The 25,683-nt window shown below is 48.4% G+C and overlaps 2 protein-coding genes and 1 long non-coding RNA gene across 6 annotated transcripts in view; 2 read left to right on the top strand and 1 right to left on the bottom strand.

The window, feature by feature from the left end:
- The window catches only part of LOC142854240 (H-2 class I histocompatibility antigen, L-D alpha chain-like), a 54,039-nt gene extending 40,244 nt beyond the window's left edge, over window positions 1-13,795 (top strand). For both annotated transcript variants that reach the window (XM_075979537.1, XM_075979541.1), the window contains one exon: window positions 13,423-13,795. In XM_075979537.1, coding sequence (XP_075835652.1) covers window positions 13,423-13,427 — 5 coding nt within the window. In that variant the 3' untranslated portion in view covers window positions 13,428-13,795. The remainder of the gene's footprint in view (window positions 1-13,422) is intronic.
- Window positions 4,359-25,683, bottom strand: part of LOC142854241 (uncharacterized) — a 28,807-nt gene continuing 7,482 nt past the window's right edge. Inside the window, exons 2-3 of the long non-coding RNA XR_012911306.1 lie at window positions 9,826-10,664; window positions 4,359-9,651 (exon numbers count right to left, since the gene is read on the bottom strand). This is a non-coding gene — a long non-coding RNA (uncharacterized LOC142854241). The remainder of the gene's footprint in view (window positions 9,652-9,825; window positions 10,665-25,683) is intronic.
- On the top strand, window positions 10,044-13,842 carry LOC142854235 (H-2 class I histocompatibility antigen, Q10 alpha chain-like). 3 transcript variants are annotated; one of them, XM_075979515.1, is made up of 8 exons: window positions 10,044-10,229; window positions 10,435-10,704; window positions 10,948-11,223; window positions 12,375-12,650; window positions 12,778-12,891; window positions 13,055-13,087; window positions 13,235-13,282; window positions 13,423-13,795. In XM_075979515.1, exons 1-8 carry the CDS (start codon window positions 10,148-10,150, stop codon window positions 13,425-13,427), a joined length of 1,104 nt encoding a protein of 367 aa, XP_075835630.1. In that variant the 5' UTR covers window positions 10,044-10,147; the 3' UTR covers window positions 13,428-13,795. The 3 variants fall into 3 exon arrangements, with proteins under 3 accessions (XP_075835630.1, XP_075835632.1, XP_075835631.1); XM_075979517.1 differs by lacking the exon at window positions 13,235-13,282 and having other exon boundaries at window positions 13,423-13,842; XM_075979516.1 differs by lacking the exon at window positions 13,235-13,282 and having other exon boundaries at window positions 13,396-13,795.

Here is a 25,683-nt window from a genome sequence, read left to right as displayed (position 1 = left end):
TTTTGCTAAAATTGAAGTAAGAAGGAAGATCCTCTTCATTCTTTGTGTCTCTGTTTTTGATTGTTTTCTTTCTCAAGACAGGATTCCCTGTGTGTAGTAATAGGGGCGGCGGCGGGGCTGCGTCCCCAACACCCCAGCCGCCTGCTCGGCTAGATTTTGCCCCGAAATAATTACACAGACACTGTATTCTTTTAATCACTGCTTGGCCCTTAGCTCTAGCCCTTACTGGCTAATTCTGATATCCCGATCAACACATCTCTAACAATCTGTAAGCACCGGTCTTACCGGGAAGATTCTAGTTCAGAGCTTCATCGCGTGTGTCTGCCCAGGAGCCTGGAGCATGGTGTCTCTCCTGAGGCGTCTGTCCCCGAGAGGAGAGCTGTCAGTCTGACTTCACTTCCTCTTCCTCCCAGCATTCTGTTCTGTTTACTCCTCCCACCTATCTCCTAACCAATGAGAGCCAAGCTGTTTCTTTTTATTTGACCAATGACCTTCCTCCATCACCTGTGTAGCCCTGTCTGCTCTGGAATTCACTCTATAGACCAGGCTGGCCTTGAACTCAGAGATCTGCCTGACTCTGCAGCTAGAGTTCTGGGATGGGGGGGGGGGTGTGCCACACTTCTCATCTTGGTCTTGAGGTGGGAAGACAAACCTTTAACCCAAATCATTTGATTGGGAAACCCCACCTCTAATCTGGGCCCCACCTTATGCTGGAAACCTAGGTAAAGACAGGGAAGAAGGAAGCTTCTGATCTCTCCCTGCTGGTTTTCCTCTTGCGAGTAAGTCCATTCCTCCCTGCATCAGAGCCGACTTCTCCAGGGGATTCCATCACACACTGAGAACCAGCTGAGACAGCCAGCCTCGGGGGCTGAGAAACTTCTGGATCCTTGGGTTTTCTTTTCACACCCAGCTATTTTTGGATTGCCAGGACCACAGTCTGTAAGTCATTCAAAGGAATACCTTTCCTTCCCCTACCTGTGTCTCTCTGTGTCTCCTTCTCTCCAGGTCTCTCTCTGCCTCTCTGACTCTGTTTCCCTCTGTCTCTCTCTCTGACTCTGCTTCTCTCTCTAACTCTCAGTCTATAAATTCTGTTTCCCTAGAGAACCTTGATGAATACAGACACCGACAGCAGCAGAAGTAACAAGGGGCGGACAAAGGGCTGTGCCCAGGGCAGACCACAAGGACAGAGACACCGAGGGACAGCTAAAGCAGAGGGAGGATGACAGTAGACAGACAACCGTGCAAAAGACAGACAGACAGACATGAAGAGCCAACAATGAGAAACTGCAGACCCAAGTCACCAGATGAGATCTGGACGCCACCAAGCTTGTAGAGTCAAGGCTCCTGGGGCTGGAGAGGCAGCGCAGTGGTAAGAGGCACACTGCTCCTGTGGAGGAAACACAGCTCTTCAGCTGACCTCAGTTCCAGCTCCAGGGCATCTGGCGCCCTCTTTGGTCCTACACGTGTAACTGCTCTCACCAATGCACATACACACATAGACACAAACATTTATACTTAATTAAAACAAAGCAAAATAAATCTTTCTTAAAATACAAGGGTCCTGGTACTCTAGGCCTGACAGCTGCAACCCCGCATGTATGACAGGTGACCCTGACCATGGCTGCAGCTGAGGATGCAAACACCAGAGCTGCAACCCCCGCATGTGTGACAGGTGACCCTGACCATGGCTGCAGCTGAGGATGCAAACACCAGAGCTGCAACCCCCGCATGTGTGACAGGTGACCCTGACCGTGGCTGCAGCTGAGGATGCAAACACCAGAGCTGCAACCCCCGCATGTGTGACAGGTGACCCTGACCATGGCTGCAACTGAGGATGCAAACACCAGAGCTGCAACCCCTGCATGTGTGACAGGTGACCCTGACCATGACTGCAACTGAGGATGCAAACACCCAGAGCTGCAACCCCCGCATGTGTGACAGGTGACCCTGACCGTGGCTGCAGCTAAGGATGCAAACAACCCCCGCATGTGTGACAGTTGACCCTGACCATGGCTGCAACTGAGGATGCAAACACCCAGAGCTGCAACCCCCGCATGTGTGACAGGTGACCCTGACCGTGGCTGCAGCTGAGGATGCAAACACCAGAGCTGCAACCCCTGCATGTGTGACAGGTGACCCTGACCGTGGCTGCAGCTGAGAATGCAAACACCAGAGCTGCAACCCCCGCATGTGTGACAGGTGACAATGACAATGGCTGCAGCTGAGGATGCAAACACCAGAGCTGCAACCCCCGCATGTGTGACAGGTGACACTCACAATGGCTGCAGCTGAGGATGCAAACACCAGAGCTGCAACCCCTGCATGTGTGACAGGTGACCCTGACAATGGCTGCAGCTGAGGATGCAAACACCAGAGCTGCAACCCCCGCATGTGTGACAGGTGACACTGACCATGGCTGCAGCTGAGGATGCAAACGCCAGAGCTGCAACCCCCGCATGTGTGACAGGTGACCCTGACCATGGCTGCAGCTGAGGATGCAAACACCAGAGCTGCAACCCCTGCATGTGTGACAGGTGACCCTGACCGTGTCTGCAGCTGAGGATGCAAACACCCAGAGCCCTCCTCAGGGCTCTGACACCAGCATGTCATCTGTGGCTGCTGTCAATCAATCACTCCTGCTGGAAGCTGAGCATCTCATGGCTGTCAGGTGCTGGAGCTGCTGCCAGCTGACGCCCAGAGCCACGGCCAGGTGTGTACAGCTGTGACCCCAGGAAGGAGAGGAGAATCCAGGTCAGCCTCAGGTGTGCACAGCTGTGACCCCAGGAAGGAGAGGAGAATCCAGGTCAGCCTCAGCTGCAGGGAGTGTAAGGCCCTGTGCAGCCAGGTAGGGAATTTTTAACCGCCCTGGCATGTGGGGCAGCCTGGGCCCTATTACCACAGGGTCTCCAGAAGAAGTAATCACAAATTCCCAGGGCCATGCTCACAGTCATGTGTTCTGAACAGCTTCTTCATTCCCATGGATTTTTGGTGTAAGACTGTGATATTTGGAGGGTTAGTGATGGATAGAAACTTACCCAGGGTCACTGGATCACAGAGACAAACCTTGGCAGGAGTTAGGTCTGCCCCTAAAGCCAGGTGAACTCAACAGGGACCATCAGACCGGGACATCACTGGGGGGAGTGCTCCACTGATTTGGGGGGAAGTGGAGACTGGGGTTCACTAGAACTTCTACTTCAGAAATCACTGTCCCTTATCTTGTGTCTCTGGATTTCTCTTGTATAATCTCTGTGCTGTGGTGCAGGTCTGTGAGCTCTGAGTTCTAAACATCTAAGGGGCTTGGAGGAACCGGGCATCTCACAGTGAGACCAGAGCCTGGCAGGACCCCTCAGTGGCCTACCCCCAGGGTTGTGAAATGCTAGTCCAGGTGGGGGGAGATGGCTCAGCTGGTAGGGTGCTCTTTCAGAGGATTCTTCCCAGCACCCTCATTGGGTGTTTTCAGTCACTTGTAACTCCAGCTCCAGGGATCTGATTCTCTCAGGGCCTCGGCTGGAAACTGCACACATGAGGCGTAGGCTCACAAAGATATACACACATACACATAAGTGAAATAAAAATAATCTCTATATAGGTTTGTTTTTATTGTGCATTAAGTACATATGCCACTGAGGAAGTCTCTCCTGCAGTTCCTCAGTCTCTGCTGCCCTCTTGTGGCAAGATATGACACAGCGGCCAGGACCCAACTAGGCACCTGCCCTTGATTTCCCTCTTACACACTTTGCTGAGGTTTAGCAGAGGTGTGACCAGGCCTCCCCTCTCCCTCTCCTCACTCCCACGTACTCTTCTGCACAGACAGCCTCATTCTGACCCCATCGACCTCCACCCATTCCTCATTCTCCCCCACAACACCCCAAAGCTCTTCCCTCTCTCCATCCCTCACTACCCACTCCTCATCCACCCCCCACAAAGCTCTTCCCTCCCCCCAACTCTCACCTCCTCACCCTCTCCACCCCTCCATCTTGTCCTCCATTGTCCCCTCACCCTGCAGTCCCCTCCCTCCCACAGCTCCTGACAGGACTGATGGGGAGGAAGGCTGGACACTGTGCCCAGCCTGAGCATAGGAGGAGACGCTGGTCCAGATGCTGTGCACACCTTACTCTGTGCAACCAGGAATCCAGCTTTCCCACGACACCAGTTTCTACTCTACAAGGGTCAGTAGAATTACTAAATAAAATTACTACATTGTCCAGGACAGTTAAATTTTTCTGTGACAACAAATACACATTCTCGTCCACGTATATCCTTCACAACTCAGTGCTGTCTTGTTGGTACCAAGGCAGCCATACGCACTCTACAAATCAGTGAACAGCATGGGGTTACAATAAAACTTTATTTGTGGATTACGGCAATTGGAATTTCACCTTTTCACATAGCATGTCGAGATCTCATCCAAATACTGTTGGACATTTTACATTAAATATAATCATGAGCTCACAGGCCACAGAGAAACAGTCAAATTCAATTTGTCTCACAGTTATTTTTCAAACTCTCACTTGAAGAAACACAATTATTAATAAACTGACAACATAATAAAAACAAAATTCTTTTTAAAACTTATTTATTTACATTTTATGTATGAATGCTGTCTTAATTAGGGCTTCTATTGCTGTGATAAACACCATGTCCCAAACATAAGTTGGGGAGGAAAGGGTTTACTAGGCTCACACTTCAGCATTGCTGCTCATCACTGAAGGAAGTCAGGACAGGAGCTCACACAGGGCAGGATCCCAGAGGCAGGAGCTGATGCAGAGGTCATGGAGGGAAGCCGCTTCCTGACTCAGCCTGCTGTCTGAGAGAACCCAGGACACCGGCCCAGGGCTGTTCCTAGCCGCTGTGGACCGGGTTCTCCCTCACTAATCACTATTGAGAATGTGCCTTACACCTGTCTCTCATGGAAGCATTTCCTAAACTGAGGCTCCTTCCCCTCTGAAGACTCTAGCTTATGTCAACCTGACAAACAAGCCATCACTATTCAGACACAACCCTCCCGTTCTCACATGATCTCACATGAAAATCATAAATAATTTTAAAAGTCCAGTCTTTACAAATTCAAACATAGTAAAAGTTCAGTCTCTTTAGAATATCCATTCTCTTTAAACATTAAAAATCTCTTTTAAAAGTTCAAGTATTTCATCTATGGGATTCTTTAAAATTCAAAAGTAGGCCAGGTGGTGGTGCACATTTAATCCCAGGACTAGGGAGGTAGAGGCAGGTGGATCTCTGTGAGTTCAAGGCCAGCCTGGTCTACAGAGCGAGTTCCAGAATACCTAGGGTTGTTACACAGAGAAACTCTATCTTGAAAAAGGAGAGAGAGAGAGAGAGAGAGAGAGAGAGAGAGAGAGAGAGAGAGAGAGAGAGAAATACTAAATACCTTCTTCAAGTGGGAAGAACCTAGGCACTGTCCCAATCTAATCCAATCAAAGCCAAACTCAACAGTATAAAAACTCACTGTCCAGTTGTCTGAGACCCACTCACGACCTCCTGGACCCCTGCGAAGGGCTATGGTCTCTTCTCCAGCTCTGCCCTCTGCAGCTCACACAGCTCCTCTTCTAGGCCCCGCTGTCTCCACTCACTGCTGCTGCTGTTCCTGGTGATCTTCCATGGTGCTGGTGTCTCCAAAACACCTGGGCTGCACTTCCACCAATGGCCTCTCACAGGGTCTCATGGTGCCAAGCCTCAAATCCTTGTAGTGACCCCTTCAGTCCTGGGCCTCCACTGCCACGGAGGGTGCACCTTCACCAACGGCCTCTCCTGTCCTCGCACAGTGCAGACCTCACCTGCCCTCCATGACTCCTTCATGCCCTCAAAACCAGCACCACCTAGGTGACGCTCACACGTTACCAAATCCTCATTGGGACTGTTTGCACAGCTGGCAGTTGACAAAAAGCAGGAAGCAGTTTTGAGAGAACTATGCCTATATTCCCAAATATTGTCTATAAATGTTTGTTTACATTTAAAGGGGGAGAAGCTATGAAGATGGATACTCTGCATTGCTATGGATCTTGCTCTATCGATACAAATTTAAGGTCAATTTTGTTATATTTCTGCTCTTGGTTAAGGTATTGTATTTGTACAGCTCATTTAAAAATGTAATGTATAATTAAGACATATAGGTTAGCAGATAATCGTCTATAGTAGTCAAGCTTGTAGTCATGTTAGTTAGGTTTTCTAAATATACAGAGATATATTTCAGTTAGATAGGTATTCTTCAAATCTTTCAGAGACCTTCAGAATATGGCATTTGAAATGTTTTAAGAGCTTAGGACTTTTCATGAGAATGAGACACATCTGCACTTGGAAGCACCAAAAGCTTCCAGAGGAAGATTGGCAACAAAGAGGCTCTGTATGGAGTTAGCTAGCCATGTGGGCAACAGATTGCTCTTGTCTGGACTGCTTGATGTGATGCTGTGTGAATTGGACATGCAGAACCCACAGAAAAATGACTGCTAAAGCTGCCTAAAGAAGGTGACAGTCCTTCAGGGTTCCTGCTTCATGAGTCTGCCAGACATTCTGCAGGACACTGATTGACAAACTGCTAATACAGGCAGAACTGTCTTTGAAATTTCCTGCTTTGTTGGAAATCTGCTAAATACTATGGGCCTGTGAGCTGAAGATGGGTACCCCAGTGATACAGAAGAACTTTGGGTGGCTTCATCTAGGCATGAGATGTCTCTGTCAATTCTACAGTTTTGGAAGTTGCTTACAATGCACTTCCTGTTACTTTGGTAATATTACATCCTTCTGGAATCTTAAATGGAGTTGAAGAATAGATAGTAATTGGGCTGAAGAAATGGCTCAGAGGTTAAGAGCACTGGCTGCTCTTCTAGAGGTTCTGAGTTCAATTCCCAGCAACCACATGGTGGCTCACACCCACCTATAATGAGATTTGGTGTCCTCTTCTGGTCTGCAGGCATAGGTGCAGGCAGAACACTGTATATATAGTAAATAAATAAATAAATCTTTAAAAAATTAAATTAAATTAAAAAAGAGATAGTTTTCCTTAGTTATGATAAAAGATAAAGGAGATAAAAATACTATAACTGTAATTCTTGCTTGATAACTGTTTTGTTATATATAATTTTACAATGTTAAAGTTAAAAACTTCCTTTTTATTTAAACAGAAAAGAGAAAATGTGTTGTGGAAAATCCTTCTATGTGTTGCTTTTTTTGTTTAATGAATAAAGAAACTGCTTTGGCCTATAGCAGGGCAGAAGTTAGCTAGGTAGGGAAACTAAACTGAATGCTGGGGCAAAAAAGGGTGAGTTTGGAGAAGCCATGGAGCTGCTGCCAGAGTCAGACATGCCGAAACTTTGCTGGTAAGGCAAAGTCACATGGCAATACACAGATTAATGGAGATGGGTTAGTTTGGGATATAAACGTTAGCCAGAAATACACTTAAGCTATTGGCCAAACAGTATTGCAAATAATGTGGTTTTTGTGTGATTATTTCAGGAATCTGGGTGGCTGAGAAACAAACAAGCAGCTTCCTTACAACAAAGACAGATGCTCAGGATCTCACCTTAAACAAAGACTTTGCCTCTTCACTCAGGATCGTGTCTTCACAGCCTGTGCTTACACTCAGACTCCTAGTGTTTCTTCCCAGATGATCATCTGTGGCTCCAGGTGCTTGTGTTTACACGGATCTTCATTCCATAGTCCTGAGATTGTCCGTGTGGACCTGGGTCATTATCTCAGCACAGTGAACCCCTTCTCCAAGGGAAGAGACCCCTGTGGAGACCAAATACAGCAGGGCACTGACCCTGTCTACACTCCACGTTTCCTGTGTCCACACAATTCCACGGTACAGTTACTTTAGTGAATAAACCACAGTAAGAATTAAGAGTAACTAAATATAAAGCAGAATAAAATGATAGTTACATAATATGTGGCTCTCTCTCTCTCTCTCTCCCCCCCCTCTCTCTCCTTCTCTCTCTCTCTCCCTCTCTCTCTCTCTCCCCTTCTCTCTCTAGCCTTCGCTCTCACTTTATGAGCTGATGAGATGAGAGAGAGGAACATCACAGGCTTGTGGGACACTGGATCTGATAACAGTTGACTTATGAGTTCCTCAGTCATGTAGTGATATATATATGAATAATTTGTATTAGTATAGATTTTCCTTTATTGATAGATATTTAAGGTCAATTTTGTTATATGTATATGCATATTACTGCTATTGATTAAGATATTGTGACTGTGTAGTTCATTTAAAAATGTAATGTATAATTAGAAATATAGATTGTTAAGAGATAATTATAATAGTCAAGTTTGTAGTCATGTTAGTTAAGATTTTCTAGATGTACATAGATATATTTTAGATAGGCATTCTTCATATCTTTCAAAAATTATAGAATATGGCATTTTAAATGTTTTAATAACTTAGGACTTTTCATGACAATGAGACACTCTGCTCCTGGCAGCACCAATCTACTTCAAGAGGAAGATGGGCATCGAAGAGGATCCTTATGGAGTTTGATAGCCATTTGGGCAAGAAACTGCTCTTGCCTGGACTACTGCATAAACTGGACACAGAGAACCCACAGAGAGAGGACTGCTAAACTTGCCTAAGGTGAGATGATCTTTCGGGGTTCCTGATTCATGAAAGAGTCTGCGAGACATTCTGCAGGACACAACAGATAATGACTGAACTGACTTTGAATTTTCCTGCTTTATGGAAATGTCTGCTGGATACCATGGGCCTGAAGGCTGAAGATGGATGCCCCAACGGTACAGAGGAACTTTGGGTGATTGTCCAGGCAGCGAGATGTCTCTGTCATTTCTAGAGTTTTAAAAGTTGCTTTTTTTCTTGTTTGCTTAGGTAATACTGTATCTTTCTGGAGTCTTTGATGGAGTTAAGAATAGTTAGTTATAGTTATAGTTTTCCTTAGTTATGATAAAGATTATTGTAATTTTTACTTGATAACTGTTTTGTTATATGTAATTTTGCTATGTTAAAGTTAAAGCCTTCCTTTCTTTTTGTTTAAACAGAAAAAGGGGAAGTGATGGAGGAAGGTCATTGGTTAAAAAAATAAAGAAACTGCTTGGCTGGCCTATGAGGTTAGAACATAGGTGGGTGGAGTAAGCAGAACACAATGCTGGGAGGAAGAGGAAGTGAGCTCAGACTCCACAGCTCTCCTCTCGGGAGCAGATGCCTCAGAGAAACGCCCTGCTCCCAGCTCCCAGGCAGACACAGGCGATGAAGCTCCGATCCCGATCCCGGTAAGCGCACCTAGGGGCGCTACACAGATGATTAGAAATGGGCTAAATTAATATGTGAGAATTAGCGTAGAAGAGGCTAGATAGAAATGGGCCAAGCAGTGATTAAATGAAAGCAGTGTCCGTGTAATTATTTCGGGGCATAAGCTAGCCGAGCAGGCGGCCGGGGTGCTGGGAACACAGACCAGCCGCCAATATTACTACAATGTAGAGTGTGGACAGAGGGTGATTCTCACGACACAGTACACACTGGATATTCTAGGTTGCATATGGTTCAAAATAGTGTGGAGAAAAATTAAATTTATTAATTTTTTGTTTCTCTGGATTTTTACTTGCTGTCTTCAAATCCCAGCCAAACATAACTGAAGTAGAAAGTGAAAGCAGAGGTGAGCAGGGCCTCCTTCGTGCAGGGAGAGTCACCTGTAACACAGTGTGTCGAAAGTGCTTAATCAGAGCTGTAAAAACTCCAGTCACCTCCCTATGCAGGTGTCCACAGCAGCCCCGCACCCTCCAGGACTCCGACAGCACCTGTTTCCGTGAACATCCATTTTAAGTGCTGTGTGTATTTTACCTGGAAACTTCATCCTGACTAACCTGAGGAGCAGTTGTCCTTGGGCGTCTCAGAGACACCACGACGCACAGCGCTCCATCCCGCAGCACAGGGCTCAGACAAAGTCTTAGTCCCCAGTAGGAGGAGGTCTGGGTGGGGAAGCCCAGGGCTGGGGATTCCTCTGTCCCCAGTTTCACTTCTCCAGCTCCTAACCTGGGTCAGGTCCTTCTGCCCGGACACTGATGACAACTCGGCGGTTCACAACCCCATTGGGTGACGAGATCCCGGGGAACCAATCAGCGTCGCCGCGGTCACCGGCTGTAAAGTCCACGCAGACCGCGGACTCAGAGTCGCTCCAGATCTGAGATGGGGCCGATAGGGCCGATGGCGCCGCGCACGCTGCTCCTGCTGCTGGCGGCCGCCCTGGCCCCGACCCAGACCCGCGCGGGTGAGTGCGGGGTGGGGAGGGAAACGGGCTCCGCGGGGAGGGCGGGGGCTGCACCGGGGATGCCGCGTCCCCGCGTGGCCCAGCCGGACCCTCCCGCCCCTTCTCCACCCGCGTCCCGAGCCCCGCGCCCTGCTCCCCTCGCGGCCCGCGATGCTGCCCGGGGTCCCGGGAGCAGGGTCGAGGTCTCACCGCGCGTCGCCCCCAGGCTCGCACTCGCTGCTGTATTTCAACACCATCGTGTCCCGGCCCGGCCTCGGGGAGCCCCGGTACATAGAAGTCGGCTACGTGGACGACACGCAGATTGAACGCTTCGACAGCGACGCGGAGACTCCGAAGGCCGAGCCGCGGGCGCCGTGGATGGAGCAGGAGGGGCCGGAGTATTGGGAGAGGAGCACACAGAACGCCAAGATCACCGAGCAGACTTTCCGAGTGAGCCTGAGGAACCTGCTCCGCCTCTACAACCAGAGCGAGAGCAGTGAGTGACCGCGGTCGGAGGTCACGACCCCTTCACATCTCCACGCACGGGCCGGAGTCGCCATGGGTCCCAGGTCCGAGGTTCGGGAGGACAGCAGGGACCGGACACGGTTTCCCTTTCGGTTTAGAGTCCGCGGGTGGGCGGGGCCGCGGGCGTGGGTGACGGGGGCGGGGAAGATGGGCTGGGCCTCGGGTAACCCCGGAGTTGAACAGGTGGGCGGGGCTGACCGCGGGGTCCCCACAGGCTCGCACGCCTTCCAGTGGATGTATGGCTGTGACTTGGGGTCAGACTGGAGCTTCCTCCGCGGGTACAGTCAGTTCGCCTACGACGGCCGCGATCACATCGCCCTGAACGAGGACCTGAAGACCTGGACAGCGGCGGACATGGCGGCGAAGATCACCCAGCGCAAGTGGGAGCGGGATGGAGAGGCAGAGATACACAGGGTCTACCTGGAGAGCCGGTGCGTGGAGTCTCTGCGCAGATACCTGGAGAACGGGAAGGACACACTGCTGCGCACAGGTGCGGGGCCGCGGGCAACTCCTCCCTCTGCCCTCGGGCTGGGCTCAGTCCTGAGGAAGAGGAAACCCTCACTGGGGTCATGCCCCTGTCTCTGAGGGCAGACAGGGTCCCTGGGTCTCCTGATCCAGCATGGCAGGGACTGCACTGACCTCCCAGGGCTCAGCCTTCTCCCAGGACATTTCCACATCTGTCTCAGGAGGGAGGAGAGAGGATCCCGACATCACCAACAGTGGCTCCTTCAGTCTGCAGCCCCTGTCAGTCATGGCCTCTCCCAGGCCGGGTTCTCTGCCCACACCCAGTGTGTGTGGACTCTGACTCCTGTCATCTGAGTGTGTCAGCCCTTACACACCAGGACCGGAGTCTCCTTCACCTGATGGGAGACACAGACTCCCCTACCCTAGGCTGCTTCCCCAGTTTCTAGAACTTTCCAAAGAAGTTACAGTTCCCAACAAGTTACAGTGCTGCCCTAATGAATAAGGAACTGAAGTTCCTCAGAGACAGGGTCTTCTGCACCTCCAGGACTGGAGTGACAGGGAAGATCCGCACACCCTGTGAGCACCGCTGTGTCCTAGTGAGTGCTGCACTGGGCTCCACAGCACACTTCAGGGACCCTGGGTGACAATACCTGGTATCTTGTCCCCCCAGAGGCAGGGGTTTTCTCCGGCTGAGGGTCAGAGGTTCACCACAATTGTTGCACACAGTTTGGTGATGGCTGTTCACTTGGATGCACAGTTAAACTGGTCAGCAAGATGGCCACAGTGCTTGTTCCCCAATGGTGGCAGCAGGAGTTGGTGGCGCCCTTCATGTAGCCCAATCATCTTAATTTCTTATTCCTGTGGGAGTTTAATCACAAAATAAATCAATTATTTTCCATTCCTTCATCCTTTTACTACCTAACTTATGCTATAGAACATCACATAAGGAAGACCATGTTGACCTGTTGGCTCATGTGGATTCCCTCTTAGCTTCTGAATCTTCTCAGGAAACTGTGCAGTTCTGTGATGAGGGGACCAGCTCTACCTGCAGGTCACTGTGTGATGAAAGAAATGTTCAAACACACACATAGTTCAGTGTCATCATTGATTTAACTTTGTCTTTGCAGATTTCAGTTTATCTTGTTAATTGTGGAATTTCTTTAATCTTCCACACAGATCCCCCAAAGGCACACATGACCCACCATCCTGGACCTAAAGGTGATATCACCCTGAGGTGCTGGGCCCTGGGCTTCTACCCTGCTGACATCACCCTGACCTGGCAGAGGGAGGAGGAGGAACAGACTCAGGACATGGAGCTGGTGGAGACCAGACCTTCTGGTGATGGAACCTTCCAGAAGTGGGCATCTCTGCTGGTGCCTTCTGGGGAGGAGCACAAATACACATGCCATGTGTACCATGAGGGGCTGCCTGAGCCTCTGACCCTGAGATGGGGTAAGGAGGGAGTGGGTGCAGAGCTGGGGTCAGGGAAAGCTGGAGCCTTCTGCAGACCCTGAGCAGGGTCAGGGCTGAGAGCTGGGGTCATGACCCTCACCTTCCCTTCCTGTCCTTCCCTTCCCAGAGCCTCTCCAGTCCACAAGCCCCATCATGGCAGTCATTGCTGGTCTGGTTCTCCTTGGAGCTGTGATCATTGGAGCTGTGGTGTCTGTGGTGAGGAAGAGGAGGAGAAACACAGGTAGGAAAGGGCAGGGTGTGAGTTTTAGAAGTCTCTCTGCCTCATTAAGGGAAAACACATCCACACCCTCATTGCTGCTGTCTCTACCCTGGGTCTGCTGTCAGTCTGGAAACTTCCTAGGGTCAGGTTCTTTCCTGGTCTCTCACAGCTTTTCTTCTCACAGGTGGAAAAGGAGGAAACTATGCTCAAGCTCCAGGTAAGAGTGGCGGGCAGGATTGTCCCTGAGGCCTGTGGGGTGAAGCTGGAGTATTTGGGGAGCTCTGGCAATACATAATAGCTCCTCCAGCAATTCTTCTAGGGCCAAGTTTTTACCTTCCCATGAAGACATATATTTTTACCCCAGGCAGGGACAGTTCCCAGAGCTCTTATGTGTCTCTCCCAGACTGTAAAGGTGACCCTCTGGGACCTGACTTGGGGAGGGGCAGAGTGGACATGATTGGGTTTCAGGGACTCCCAGAATCAGCTTTGAGTGTGTGGTGGGTTGTTGGGATGTTGTCTTCACAGTGATTGTTCGTGACTCCTGTTCTGTAGCGTGAAGACAGCTGCCTGGTGTGGATGGAGTGACAGACGATGTGTCCAGGTCTCTCCTGTGACATCCAGAGCCCCCCATTTCACTCTCAGCAATAGTGTCTGATGTTCCCTGTGATCCTATGGGCTCAGTGTGAAGAACTGGGGAGGCCAGCCCACCCTGCACACCAGGACGCTGTCCCTGCACTGCCCTGTTCCCTTCCACAGCCAACCTTCCTGTTCCTGCAGACAGGAGGGGACATCTCCATCCTGTCTCCTCCATGCTGTCCTGAGCTGCAGCCCTGACTTCCCCACTGAAAATAAGAATCTGAATGTGAACTTGATTGTTAATGTCCTTGATCTCAAAGGTTGATTGGCGGTAAAATAAAGGATTGAGTAGAGCTTGTGGAGGAAATAAATGGCAGCGTGGAGAACCTCCCAGAATCTGTGTTCACAGTGCTGTGTGCATCTGGTGGGACAGGATGAGGCTGTGGGAGCTGAGTGAGAACAGGGCTGTGCATTGTTGGTATTGACAAGGTCAGTGGTCAACTCTGTCCCCTCCTCGCTCTGTTCTCTTCATCACTTAGAACCAAATGTTGACATCTGTGAAACAGGGACACTGGGATGACCAGAGCCTTGTCCTGTCCCCAGGATTATGAGTCAACAGGGCTGCTGTGACAGTCAGGGCTGCTGTCCTGGCTGTGACTCTTTCCCCTGTCTTCAGTGTTGATTTCTTGTCTTTTTAGTTAGTATTGAGGACTAGGCCTGTTCCTGTTCCTGTGACTGGTGTCTGCCTAATTATCCTGTGGGGTCCCTGAGTGACATCAGTAGGAGGTGTTTTTCATCCCAGTCTCCTCAAGGCCCAACTAGGCCCCTGCACTCAGGAGACTGTGGGATGAGAAAATGAACTTCAGTCTCCTGAGCTCCTGCCTCCCTTCAGGCCCCTCCCTGAAGGTTCTCTCCTTCTTTCCCATCTATCAGGATCTAACCTGGGTTGTAGGATGGGCAGAGAGGAGGGATCCACAGGGTCTCATCTCAGATCTGTCCTGTGTCTGCCCAAGGTCCCCTCTCCCTCTCTGCCTCTGGGAATCCTGTGCTGCCTCCAGTGGAGACTCAAGGATTTACAGGCTGAGTCTACTTTAGATTTATGTTTATTAAAAAACATGATCCAGGGACTGAAGAGATGGCTCAGGGCTTGAGAGCACTTGCTGCTCTTACAGAGGACCCAGGTTCAGATCCCAGCACCCATCTGATGGCTCATAACTGTCCTTAACTCCTGTTCCATGACATCCAATGCCCCTCTGGACACCACACAGATTCATGGCGCAAACACTACTAGCAAAAACAAAAAACAAAAAAAAACTCATAGATGCAAAATTCATAAATTAAAATAAAATTGTGGGGAATGCTGGAGATGGAAATTTCTTCATTCCCTGCTCCAGGTTCCGGGCTCTGCAGTTTTCTCTTCTAGCTTTGTGACATCCAGTCAAGAGTTCCAGTAGCCCTAGCAGAGATGTCTGATGACCAAGGAGGTGATCATCTCTGTCATGGGGCTGCCATCTTTATCTTGTGAGGGATGATGGGTCCCAGTGCTGACCACAGATAACATTCATGCACAATAAGTATATGAGGAATGAAGAAAAATTAAAAATGAAATATAAGATTGCTTGTCAAAGAAGAGAGATGAAGTGAAAATGGTGGGACTTTCTGAGGGAAAAGGTCAGGTGACTGTGACCTCAGTGTGAGGGGACCTGGGGCTGCACGTGACACCCCAGCACTTGGCCTGAGGTTGTGTTAACCAAGGGAGCTTCTGTTGAAAAGGGAGGTGACTGAATTTTCCTCCGGTCTGAAACATCCCTGCTGGAGCCAGGAGGAGCTGATGAGGCTCAGGACACACAGGAAGCTACGGGTTCACGGAGCTGACACAATGTAGCGCTTCCCTCTCAGGGTTAAACCAGCTGCAGTTCCTGAGGGAGAGGAGATGTGGAGTGGAGCTGCTGGGAGCTGTGCAGGGGGCTGCAGTGGTGCAGCTGTGTGAGTGGACATGCGCACTGGGGTGGTTGTCAGTGGTGCAGCTGTGTGAGCGGACATGCGCACTGGGGGGCTGTCAGTGGTGCAGCTGTGTGAGCCGACATGCGCACTGGGGTGGCTGTCAGTGGTTATCCCCGACTCACCCAGGCTCCTGTGAGGTACCAGTGAGCTCAGGGCTCACCGAGCTGACTGTGGATGGATGTTTTCCTTGGTCGGCTGTCACTGTCTCCGTCTGGGTGGAGGAAATCCACTCCTCAAGCAGGGGACACAGCTATGTTAATTGTTTATGTAAATTGTTCTATCATTAATAAATCTCAGAAGTCAGATATTGGGGTAAAACCTGATAGGTCAAGAAAGCAACAGAAGGGGGCTGGAGAGATGGCTCAGTCGTTAAGAGCATTGCCTACTCTTCCAAAGGTCCTGAGTTCAATTCCCGACAACCACATGGTGGCTCACAACCATCTGTAATGAGGTCTGGTGCCCTCTTCTGGCCTGCAGACATACAGACAGAATATTGTATACATGATAAATAAATATTTAAAAAAAAAGAAAGCAACAGAAGAAAAACGAGCTGATCCTCTCTCTCCATGCTTCCCACATTGATATCCCCATGAATCTTTATAGGCTGTGCCCTACTCTTTTCTCTGCCTCTCTATCTTATTGTATCCTGGGTCCTCCAAAACCTCTATGGCTAATTCCAGACAGCTGGTTGTTGACTGTGCCCCCTGACTCAAGGATAACTTTATTAATAGTCTTGAGTTTCACGGTACAATCACATATCCCTCTACATTTTCCCCTCTGTCCACATAAAAAGGAAAAGTTTTAACTCTAACATAGTGAAACTATGTACAATAAGAACAATAATCAGGTAGGAATTACATTTACATGTGGTGGTGGTGGCACATACCTTTAACCCCAGCACTCGGGAGGCAGAGGCAGACAGATCTCTGTGAGTTTGAGGCCAGCCTGGTCTACAGAGTAAGATCCAGGGCAGGCTCCAGAACTGCAAAGAACCCTGTCTAAAAACAAAAAACAAAAACAAAAATAAAAACAGAATTACATTTACAATGTCCAATCCATTTGTATTTGAAAAATTCTGAGAAATTACTCTATTATCTATGATACCTTAGAGTTTTATACATAAACCACTTTCTAACATAACTTGTGTTACTATCCTAAAACTATCTTTTTAGACCTTAGACATTTCTAAGATAACTCTCTCAAGCTTATATGTCTCTCAACCTTGTAAACTTTACATCTCTTTTCTAAGTTAACTTTTCTAAATTTGGTAATAAAGAAAATGGTTTAACTATCTAGTTTTTAACCACATAAGAGACATGAAAAGAATAAATATTGCCTGAATATTCAGGAAGTGTGGCACATACAACTTCCTTTTGTTTTTGTTTTTGTTTTGTTTTGTTTTTTGAGACGGGGTTGCTCTGTGTAACAGCCCTGGCTGTCCTGGAACTCACTTTGTAGACCAGGCTGGCCTTGAACTTCTGTCCCACAGCAGGTGACTCTTCTGACATGAGACAGAGATTTGGATTTTTCTTTAACAAGCATGCATGGGTTTAGAGAAGAAGAGAGACACACTCCAACTCAAAAGACAGCTTTAATTTTTAATTGAACTGGGACTACAAAAACACCATTTGCCTTATATGTCTGTAGAGAACATAAACACAACATCTGGGAAGATTCATGAGAATTTGTCCTATTGGATTTGTGCTGTCCCATCAGGTCAATTTCTCGCTCCCCTGAGGATTCATCCTCCTTCTTCAGATGTCTCATCTGTCCAGTGGTCTTCAGATTCCTTAATTGGATGCTTGCTTTTATTCTCCTGGAAAGAAAAACCAGAACCTTTCCCCAACCCTACCTTTGGGGAGTTCCCATTTTTGGCAGGTTTTGTCTGATCAAATGAAAGGTGTTTGTCAGTCTTATAAGTCAGTTTAGACCCAATGGCCATAATGTTTGATGAACTATCACCTCTCATACTCAAGAGGTTTCTCCTGCTCAGATCAAAACTTTGCCCTTCTTGATGGAATCAACAGCTTTCTTCCCCTGTGGAAATAAACGCAAAACCCCTTCCCCAACCTAACACATACCGTGGTTTCCATTCTGAGGTCAACACATCTTTAAAGTATTCAGGCTGACTTAACTGGGCAGTTGTTTCTATTACCCGCTGTCTCTCCACAGCTGTCATCACTTCCTCGTTAGCATTTAAAATGTTACAATTAGAGCATTGTGTGGTCTGTCTCTGGGTCTTTATCAATCCTTTCTGTTTATTAAGGATAACTGTTAAAGTGTGATTAGACCTTTCTATGACAGTTTGTCCTGTAGGGTTGTGTGGTACACCTGTAATATGCTTTATGTTGTAATATGCAAAACCTGTTTCATTTTACGGGAGACATCTGCTGAAGCGTTGTCTGTCTTAATTTGTACAGATATCCTCATGATGTAAGTGTGTAATTAGAGAACCAGCCTTGTCAGAACTCAGACCTGTTGCCCATGTCACCCCTGAATATCTTTATGATATGGTGCACATACGGCCATTTTCTGAGCCTTGCAAAATGAAACACATCCATTTGCCAAATTTCATTTCTTTGGGTTACTTCCTGCAGGTAATGAAGTTTGGTTATACAAAGAATAAATAGGACCTTTCCTTATAATTCCCTTGGTTTGTTGCCAAGTGACAGAAAAAAACCTTTTTAAACATTTTCTTGTAACATGGTGTTTTTATGAATTTATGAGGCTTCTAGCACATTCCCTGTTAATTGCTGACCAGTTTCATCATTACCCGTGCTAGAGGGCCTGGTAGATTCTTATGGGATCTGATGTGTGTTACATACAAGGGATAATTTCTATTTCTGATTACTTGTTGTAACTGAATAAATAGCAAAGATAATTCTGAATCATCTGGAATAAGCTCAGTGGTTTCAATGTGTAAAACAACTCTTTCTGCATATTGAGAGTTAGTAACTATATTAAGACAGTCAGGGAAATCTCATAATACCATAAGATTGGTGTACCGCTCTGAGTTTTTAACTGAATCACAAGGGCTTTGAGAAACTTTACTTATTTTTCTGGACACATATGCCTTTCCTGATTTATTTGCATCAGTATAGAATGCAGGGCCCCAGAAATTGGTGTCCTTTTTAATATATAAGGGATAATCCAATTAGTCCTTCTTATAAACTGAAGTCTCCTACTTTGATGATATTTTTTGTTTATCTCTCCCAAAAAAATTACTGCAAGCTCTTTGCCAATGCCCATTTTCTGCCTCTACTGAGGCAACTTCAGCATCAGTAAAAGGTACCACAGCTTCAGCTTTGTCTCTTTCTACTAATTGATGGAGTCTCACTTTTCCTTTCAGAATCAGTGCAGAAACCTGGTCTACATAGGTCGTTATTTATTTACTTAATTTGTTTGCTAAAATATCCACACTAAAATATTATCTTCTGTTTAAGAATTCCTTTATACTCATATGGTAGTGGCACACACCTTTAATTCCAGCACTAGGAAGGCAAAGGCAGGGGAATATCTGTGAGTTCAAGGCCAGCCTAGACTGACAAACAAAATACAAATGACAAGGAGGAGGAGGGGAGGGGAGGGGGGAGAAAAGTGGGGGAGGGGAGGGGAGAGGAGGGAGAGGAGAGAAGAGGGGAGGGGGAAAAGGAGGGGAAGGGAAAGGAGGAAAAGAAGGAAGAAGAAGGAGGAGGAGGAAGAAGAGGAGGAGGAGAAGGAGGAGGAGGAGGAGGAAAAAAGTCTGGATCCAAGTGATCCACGTGTGCATCCTGTTGTCAAGTTGGGAGCGTATATTCCTAACACCTGTAATCTTTTTTCTATCAAAGCCTATTCTCTCTCAGTCTCAGGTAATAATTTTTTTAGATTATTTAAGTTCTTATAACCTCATAAGGTTTGAGATAAATTACTTAGATCTTGAGTAATTAATCCAGTTATGGGCTGTAGCCAGTTAATATCTCCTAGCAACTTCTGAAAAATCATTAAGATTTTGTAATTGATCTCTCCTGATTTGTAATTCCTGTGGCTGAATTTTCTTTAAACCTATCTTATATCCTAGATAATTGATAGAATCTCTTCTTTGTATTTTTTTCAGTAACAATTTGTAATTTAGCAAAGCAAAATTCTCTTTACTTCATCAAACACTTTTTCTAAGGTATCTGCATCTGAAACACCCAGTAAGATATCATCCATGTAATGATAATTTTTAGATTGAGGAAACTGTTTATGATTTAGTTCTCATGGCTGTTGTACAAAATATTGACACAGGTGGGACTGCTTAACATTCCTTGTGGGAGAATTTTCCATTGACACCTTCAACACATTGAGCATTGTAATGTGTAGGCACCATGAAGCCAAAGTTTTCTCTATCCTGTTTTGTTTTGCTTTGGTTTTTGAGACAGGGTTTCTCTGTAGCTTTGGAGCCTGTCCTGGAACTAGCTCTTGTAGACCAGGCCGGCCTCATACTCACAAGATCTGTCTGTCTCTGCCTCCCGAGTGCTGGGATTAAAGGTGTGCGCCACCACTGCCCGGCTTTCAGAAGCATTCTTTATTTTATGATTTGTTTCTGAGACTGGAGGAATGTTAATCTGTGTTTTCATTACTGCAATAATCATCCCCCCATCAATTCATGGCTACATTAACCACATATGGCTTTAATTTTCCTATTTAAGCTGGGCAGTGATGGCAGTGGTGTCAGGGCTCCTGGGACAGAGCCTGGACAGTTTCCAGCCTTGTGTGCAGCAGGAGAGGACACAGGCGCCCTGGAAGCAGGATTGAGACCCTAAGGTGTCCAGTTCCCTGGATGCCTGGGTCCCTGGTGGGAAAGGGAAAACGCCACCCATAATTGTTTTGTCCCACAAACCTCATGCGTGTGTGAAGACTGTGGAATGTGTGGGTGAGTTGTCAGTGTGTCCGTGTGTCTATCCACTCCTTCCTAGTCACCTCTCACACCACAGTCGTTCCTGTCTGCATTGTCCCACACAGGCCTCTGTCCTGAATGTGGGGACACAGCCTATCCTGAAGGGGGCTCACCAGGGCCTCTGTCCTTAGTGTTGGGACACAGCCTGTCCTGAAGGGGGTTCACCAGGCCCTCTGTCCTGAGTGTGGGGACACAGCCTGTCCTGAAGGGGTCACACCAGGGCCTCTGTCCTGAGTGTGGGGACACAGCCTGTCCTGAAGGGGGCTCACCAGGGCCTCTGTCCTGAGTGTGGGACACAGCCTGTCCTGAAGGGGGCTCACCAGGGCCTCTGTCCTTAGTGTTGGGGCACAGCCTGTCTTGAAGGGGGCTCACCAGGGTGTCTGTCCTCAGTGTGGGGACACAGACTGTCCTGAAGGGGGCTCACCAAGGCCTCTGTCCTGAGTGTGGGGACACAGCCTGTCCTGAAGGGGGCTCACCAGGGCCTCTGTCCTCAGTGTGGGGACACAGCCTGTCCTGAAGGGGGCTCACCAGGGCCTCTGTCCTCAGTGTGGGGACACAGCCTGTCCTGAAGGGGGGCTCACCAGGGCCTCTGTCCTGAGTGTGGGGACACAGCCTGTCCTGAAGGGGGCTCACCAGGCCCTCTGTCCTCAGTGTGGGGACACAGCCTGTCCTGAAAGGGGCTCACCAGGGCCTCTGTCCTCAGTGTGGGGACACAGCCTGTCCTGAAGGGGGCTCACCAGGGCGTCTGTCCTCAGTGTGGGGACACAGACTGTCCTGAAGGGGGGGCTCACCAGGGCCTAAGTCCTGAGTGTGGGGACACAGCCTGTCCTGAAGGGGGCTCACCAGGGCCTCTGTCCCACAGCAGCAGGAAGCTGTGCAGAAAGCAGGTTAGCATCCCAGAATGTCCTTCTACATTGTATGGCAGTCAGAGTTCTGAGCGACCTGCAAAGCGCAGTTTGCACCTAGCACCCAGAAGATGGTCGCCTAGTCTTTTGATAGTGAGAGAACCTGATGCCATCCTAACAAGTGGTCAGGATGTTAATGTCATTCTGATCCTTCTATTGTAATTTAGGAGGTCGCCTGGGGAAGAGATGCTTCTCAGTCTACATGACAAAATGGGCATGGACAGGAAGACATGACCTAAGTCATACCCCTCTGCAGAGACTTTGTCCCAGCCTGCTCCACGAGAGAGCTCCAGGCCACAGAACACGGGGAGCTTCATCCATCAGAACTGAAAGCTGAAGCAATGGGAACAGGGCATGTTTCTCTATCAGGAAGAGGTAGAAGTTCACCTCACCACCCCACCTCACCCTCACCCCGGTCACCACCAATGCTGCCTGCTGCGGAGACTCCTGGGGTCACACTTGGTAAGGAAAGGCTGTGGGGTGACAGAAAGAAGTAAAGGAGACCTCACTGAATCTCTGTGACACATCAGGAGCTGGCTGGACTCCTCTGAGTGATGTCAGCTCCTGTCAGGACTGCAAATAGAGCTGACATCAGGAGCCCTGTTCCAGCTCCAGTAACTACTAGGATGAAGGTAAGTCTTCCAGAAATCTCTCTTCCCTGTGCCCACCCTGCACTCCCCCTCATCCCCAGCCCCGCCCAACCCCCACTCCAGGCTTCACAGACTCAGCAGGAGGCTGCAAGGAACCTTGGACTCCAGATGCCTTGATGTTACAAACCTTATCTCCTCCTGAGGCCCCAGCCTATGCTGTCCATGGGGAGCGGGAGGGGGAGCAATGGCCAGGAGCAGATCAGACAGCCTAAGGGGACATTGAGGGACATGACTGCTTGTCCACTGTGTCCTCTCCCAGGGCACTGTGGTCACATCAGCTGCACTGACCATAGCACTGGTACAGAAGCCACAGCTGGCTGTGCTGGTGGACACGTGACCCTGAGGCTGTGGAGTGAGGCAGGCCTGCCCTCTCAGCGCTCAGAAGGGAGAGGCCGGGTGATCAGGAACTCAGGGACATCCACAGCTACACAGAGAGTCGTGGAGGTCGAAAATACAGGCCCATTTCCACCTTGTCTGAGGGTCAGAGAGTTTGGAGATTTGACAGGCATAGTTGCACATCCTAACTCAGGAGGTGGAGTTGATTAGCTGGTTCTTTTGAAATTAAGACAGTTACATCCCATCCTGACAGGTGGTCAGGAGACGCAAATGTGCTTCTGCTCCTTCTTCAGTAACTATGAGGTCACATGGGGAAGGGAAGTCTTCAGCATATGTGACCTAGACCTCCTTTGCTACCTTGACAACAGAATGTTGATGATTTGATGTCTCAGAGTGATGAAGCCATTGACTGTGTGAGTTATCCTTTGTATCACGTTAATAAAGCCTTTGTTGCCTTCTCGTCCCCATTTATATTAAATATAAAAGCTATAAAATAATAAATGCTGGTAAAACTTCAGGATTTTAGTCACTGAAATGCCCTCCCAACACTTTCCATATTTTCTGTCGTATTATTTTAATTAGTCTTCAAATTCTTTGCTTATATTTCTTCAATTTTCATGCCCCTATCTTCTAAGACGTGTTTTATTGAGGCTGTTCCTTGACAGAGAGTTCAAAACCAGCCTGAGCTGTGTGAATGCAGTCTCAGAAGGTGAGAGGCTGTGAGGCAGCAGACACTTTAACACCAGCACAGACACAGCAGATGGACCTCTGCCTGAGTCCAGCCTGGTCTAAATATTGAGTTTCAGAACAGCTCTGTAGAGAGAAAAGAAAAAGAAAGAAATCGAGAAAAGAAACCACAACAAAGCGAAAGAAGGGGTGGATATGATTTAGCAGATTATAGAAGCCCTGGCCACCAACTCTGACAACCTGAGTGTCATTGCTGACTCCACATAAAGGTCGGAGAGCACTGAGTCCACCATCCTATTGAAAGACCCTTGATGAGGACCTCTTTTCGGGAGGAGACCTCCCCAACGCCAAGGAACAGGCCGAGACCGCACAGATGCAAATCGCAAGAAGTTTATTGAGTAGACACAGGTACCTGTGGGCAGCAAGATCTCTCGGAAGATTTGTGCACCTGCCAACTGGAGGGCGGGCTTTTTATAGGGAAGAGCAAAAAGCAAGTTTACAGAAGCAAAAGCGTGGTTATCGGAATGCGGCGGGGGGGGGGGTGGGGGGAGGCATGAATGGTTTCCTCTCTCAGCATGGATGCCTGGCAACAATCATCCTGTTCCTATCTTATAGCTAACCTGCTTTGTTGATGTCCTATCTTATTGACGTCTTGCCTTGCAGTCTTCCTATCTCTATCTCATAGATCTCCTGCCCTCTCAGGCACATGGGATGTTCTTACGGGAGCAGGCTGGCTGCTGATCCGGAGAGTTTTTTTTTTTAAAGCAAACAGGACGTTCCCCAGGGAGCATGCTAGTTACGGGTTTTGAGGAGGGGGTCTGTAGGGTCTTTCACTATGACTCCCGTGTGTGAGCCACGACACGGGCACCACAGGTCTCCTTTCCCTGCGCTCACACCAACGCACACATATAAAACATATTAGATGAAGAATGGTTTCTTAAATCTTTATTTTATTAAGTCATTATTTTTATTCAATATGCATTCATATCTTCTTATGTTTGTGCATGTGTGTCTCATGTGTGCCTCGTGTGTGTCTCATGTGTGTCTCGTTTATGTGTCTTGTGTGTCTCATGTGTGTCTCACATGTGTCTCGTGTGTGTCTCCTGTGTGCCTCGTGTGTGTCTCATGTGTACCTGGTTGTCACAGAATCAGAAGCTAAAAATGTGAGCAGCCGTGTGGGTGCTGGGAACTGACCCCACGTCCTCTGAGGTGATGAAGTGCATCAGCCTGTGGGCAGGGTCACTATGGTGCCTAGTTTTGTCCTCAACTTGACTACATCTGGAATTAAGCAAAACCGAAACATTGAGCATACACCTCTAAGGGATGATGGAGGAAGGTCATTGGTTAAATTAAAAGAAACTGCTTTGGCCCATCTCATTGGTTAGGAGATAGGTGGGAGGAGTAAACAGAACAGAACGCTGGGAGGAAGAGGAAGTGAGGTCAGACTCGACAGCTCTCCTCTCCAGAGCAGACGCCTTCAGAGAGACACCATGCTGCCCGCTCCAGGGAAGATGCACGCTATGAAGCTCCAACCCAGGATGGACATAGGCTAGAATCTTCCCGGTAAGCGCACCTAGGGGCGCTACACAGATGATTAGAAATGGGCTAAATTAATATGTGAGAATTAGCCTAGAAGAGGCTAGATAGAAATGGGCCAAAGCAGTGTTTAAAAGAATACAGTGTCCATGTAATTATTTCGGGGCATAAGCTAGCCGGGCAGGTGGCTGGGGGTTTTGGGGACGTAGCCAGGCCGCCGCCCTTATTACTACAAAGGGACTTTTGCTAAAATTGAAGTAAGAAGGAAGATCCTCTTCATTTTTTGTTTCTTTGTTTTTGGTTGTCTTCTTTCTCAAGACAGGATTCTCTGTGTAGCCCTGTCTGCTCTGGAATTCACTCTATAGACCAGGCTGGCCTTGAACTCAGAGATCTGCCTGACTCTGCAGCTAGAGTTCTGGGATGGAGGGTGTGAGCCACATTTCTCATCTTGGTCTTGAGGTGGGAAGGCAAACCTTTAACCCAAGTCATCTGATTTGGAAAACCCCCCTCTAATCTGGGCCCCACCTTATGCTGGAAACCTAGGTAAAGACAGGGAGGAAGGAAGCTTCTGATCTCTCCCTGCTGGTTTTCCTCTTGCGAGTAAGTCCATTCCTCCACTGCATCAGAGCCGACTTCTCCAGGGGATTCCATCACACACTGAGGACCAGCCGAGACAGCCACGGGGGCAGAGAAACTTCTGGATCCTTGGGTTTTCTTTTCACACCCAGCTATTTTTGGATTGCCAGGACCACAGTCTGTAAGTCATTCAAAGAAATACCTTTCCTTTCCCTTCTGTGTCTCTCTGTGTCTCCTTCTCTCTAGGTCTCTCTCTGCCTCTCTCTCGTCCCTCTGTCTCTCTCTCTGGCTCTGTTTCCCTCTGTCTCTCTCTCTGACTCTGTTTCTCCCTCTAACTCTCAGTCTATAGATTCTGTTTCCCTAGAGAACCTTGATGAATACAGACACCGACAGCAGCAGAGGTAACAAGGGGCTGACAAAGGGCTGTGCCCAGGGCAGACCACAAGGACAGAGACACCGAGGGACAGCTGAAGCAGAGGGAGGATGACAGTAGACAGACAACTGTGCAAAAGACAGACAGACAGACATGAAGAGCCAACAATGAGAAACTGCAGACCCGAGTCACCAGATGAGATCTGGACGCCACCAAGCTTCTAGAGTCAGGGTTCCTGGGGCTGGAGAGGCA

Source organism: Microtus pennsylvanicus, chromosome 7, assembly GCF_037038515.1.
Source record: "Microtus pennsylvanicus isolate mMicPen1 chromosome 7, mMicPen1.hap1, whole genome shotgun sequence".
Lineage (NCBI taxonomy): Eukaryota > Metazoa > Chordata > Mammalia > Rodentia > Cricetidae > Microtus > Microtus pennsylvanicus.
The sequence above is the reverse complement of the archived record's forward strand: the minus strand, read 5'-3'. Positions and strand labels throughout refer to the sequence as shown.

Excerpts from the sequence above, each read along its gene's own strand:
- LOC142854235 (XM_075979515.1), top strand. The coding sequence starts at position 10,148 with ATGGGGCCGATAGGGCCGATGGCGCCGCGCACGCTGCTCCTGCTGCTG. Across the intron at positions 12,651-12,777 it reads GCCTCTGACCCTGAGATGGG|AGCCTCTCCAGTCCACAAGC; the intron begins GTAAGGAGGGAG and ends TTCCCTTCCCAG. Across the intron at positions 12,892-13,054 it reads GAAGAGGAGGAGAAACACAG|GTGGAAAAGGAGGAAACTAT; the intron begins GTAGGAAAGGGC and ends TTCTTCTCACAG.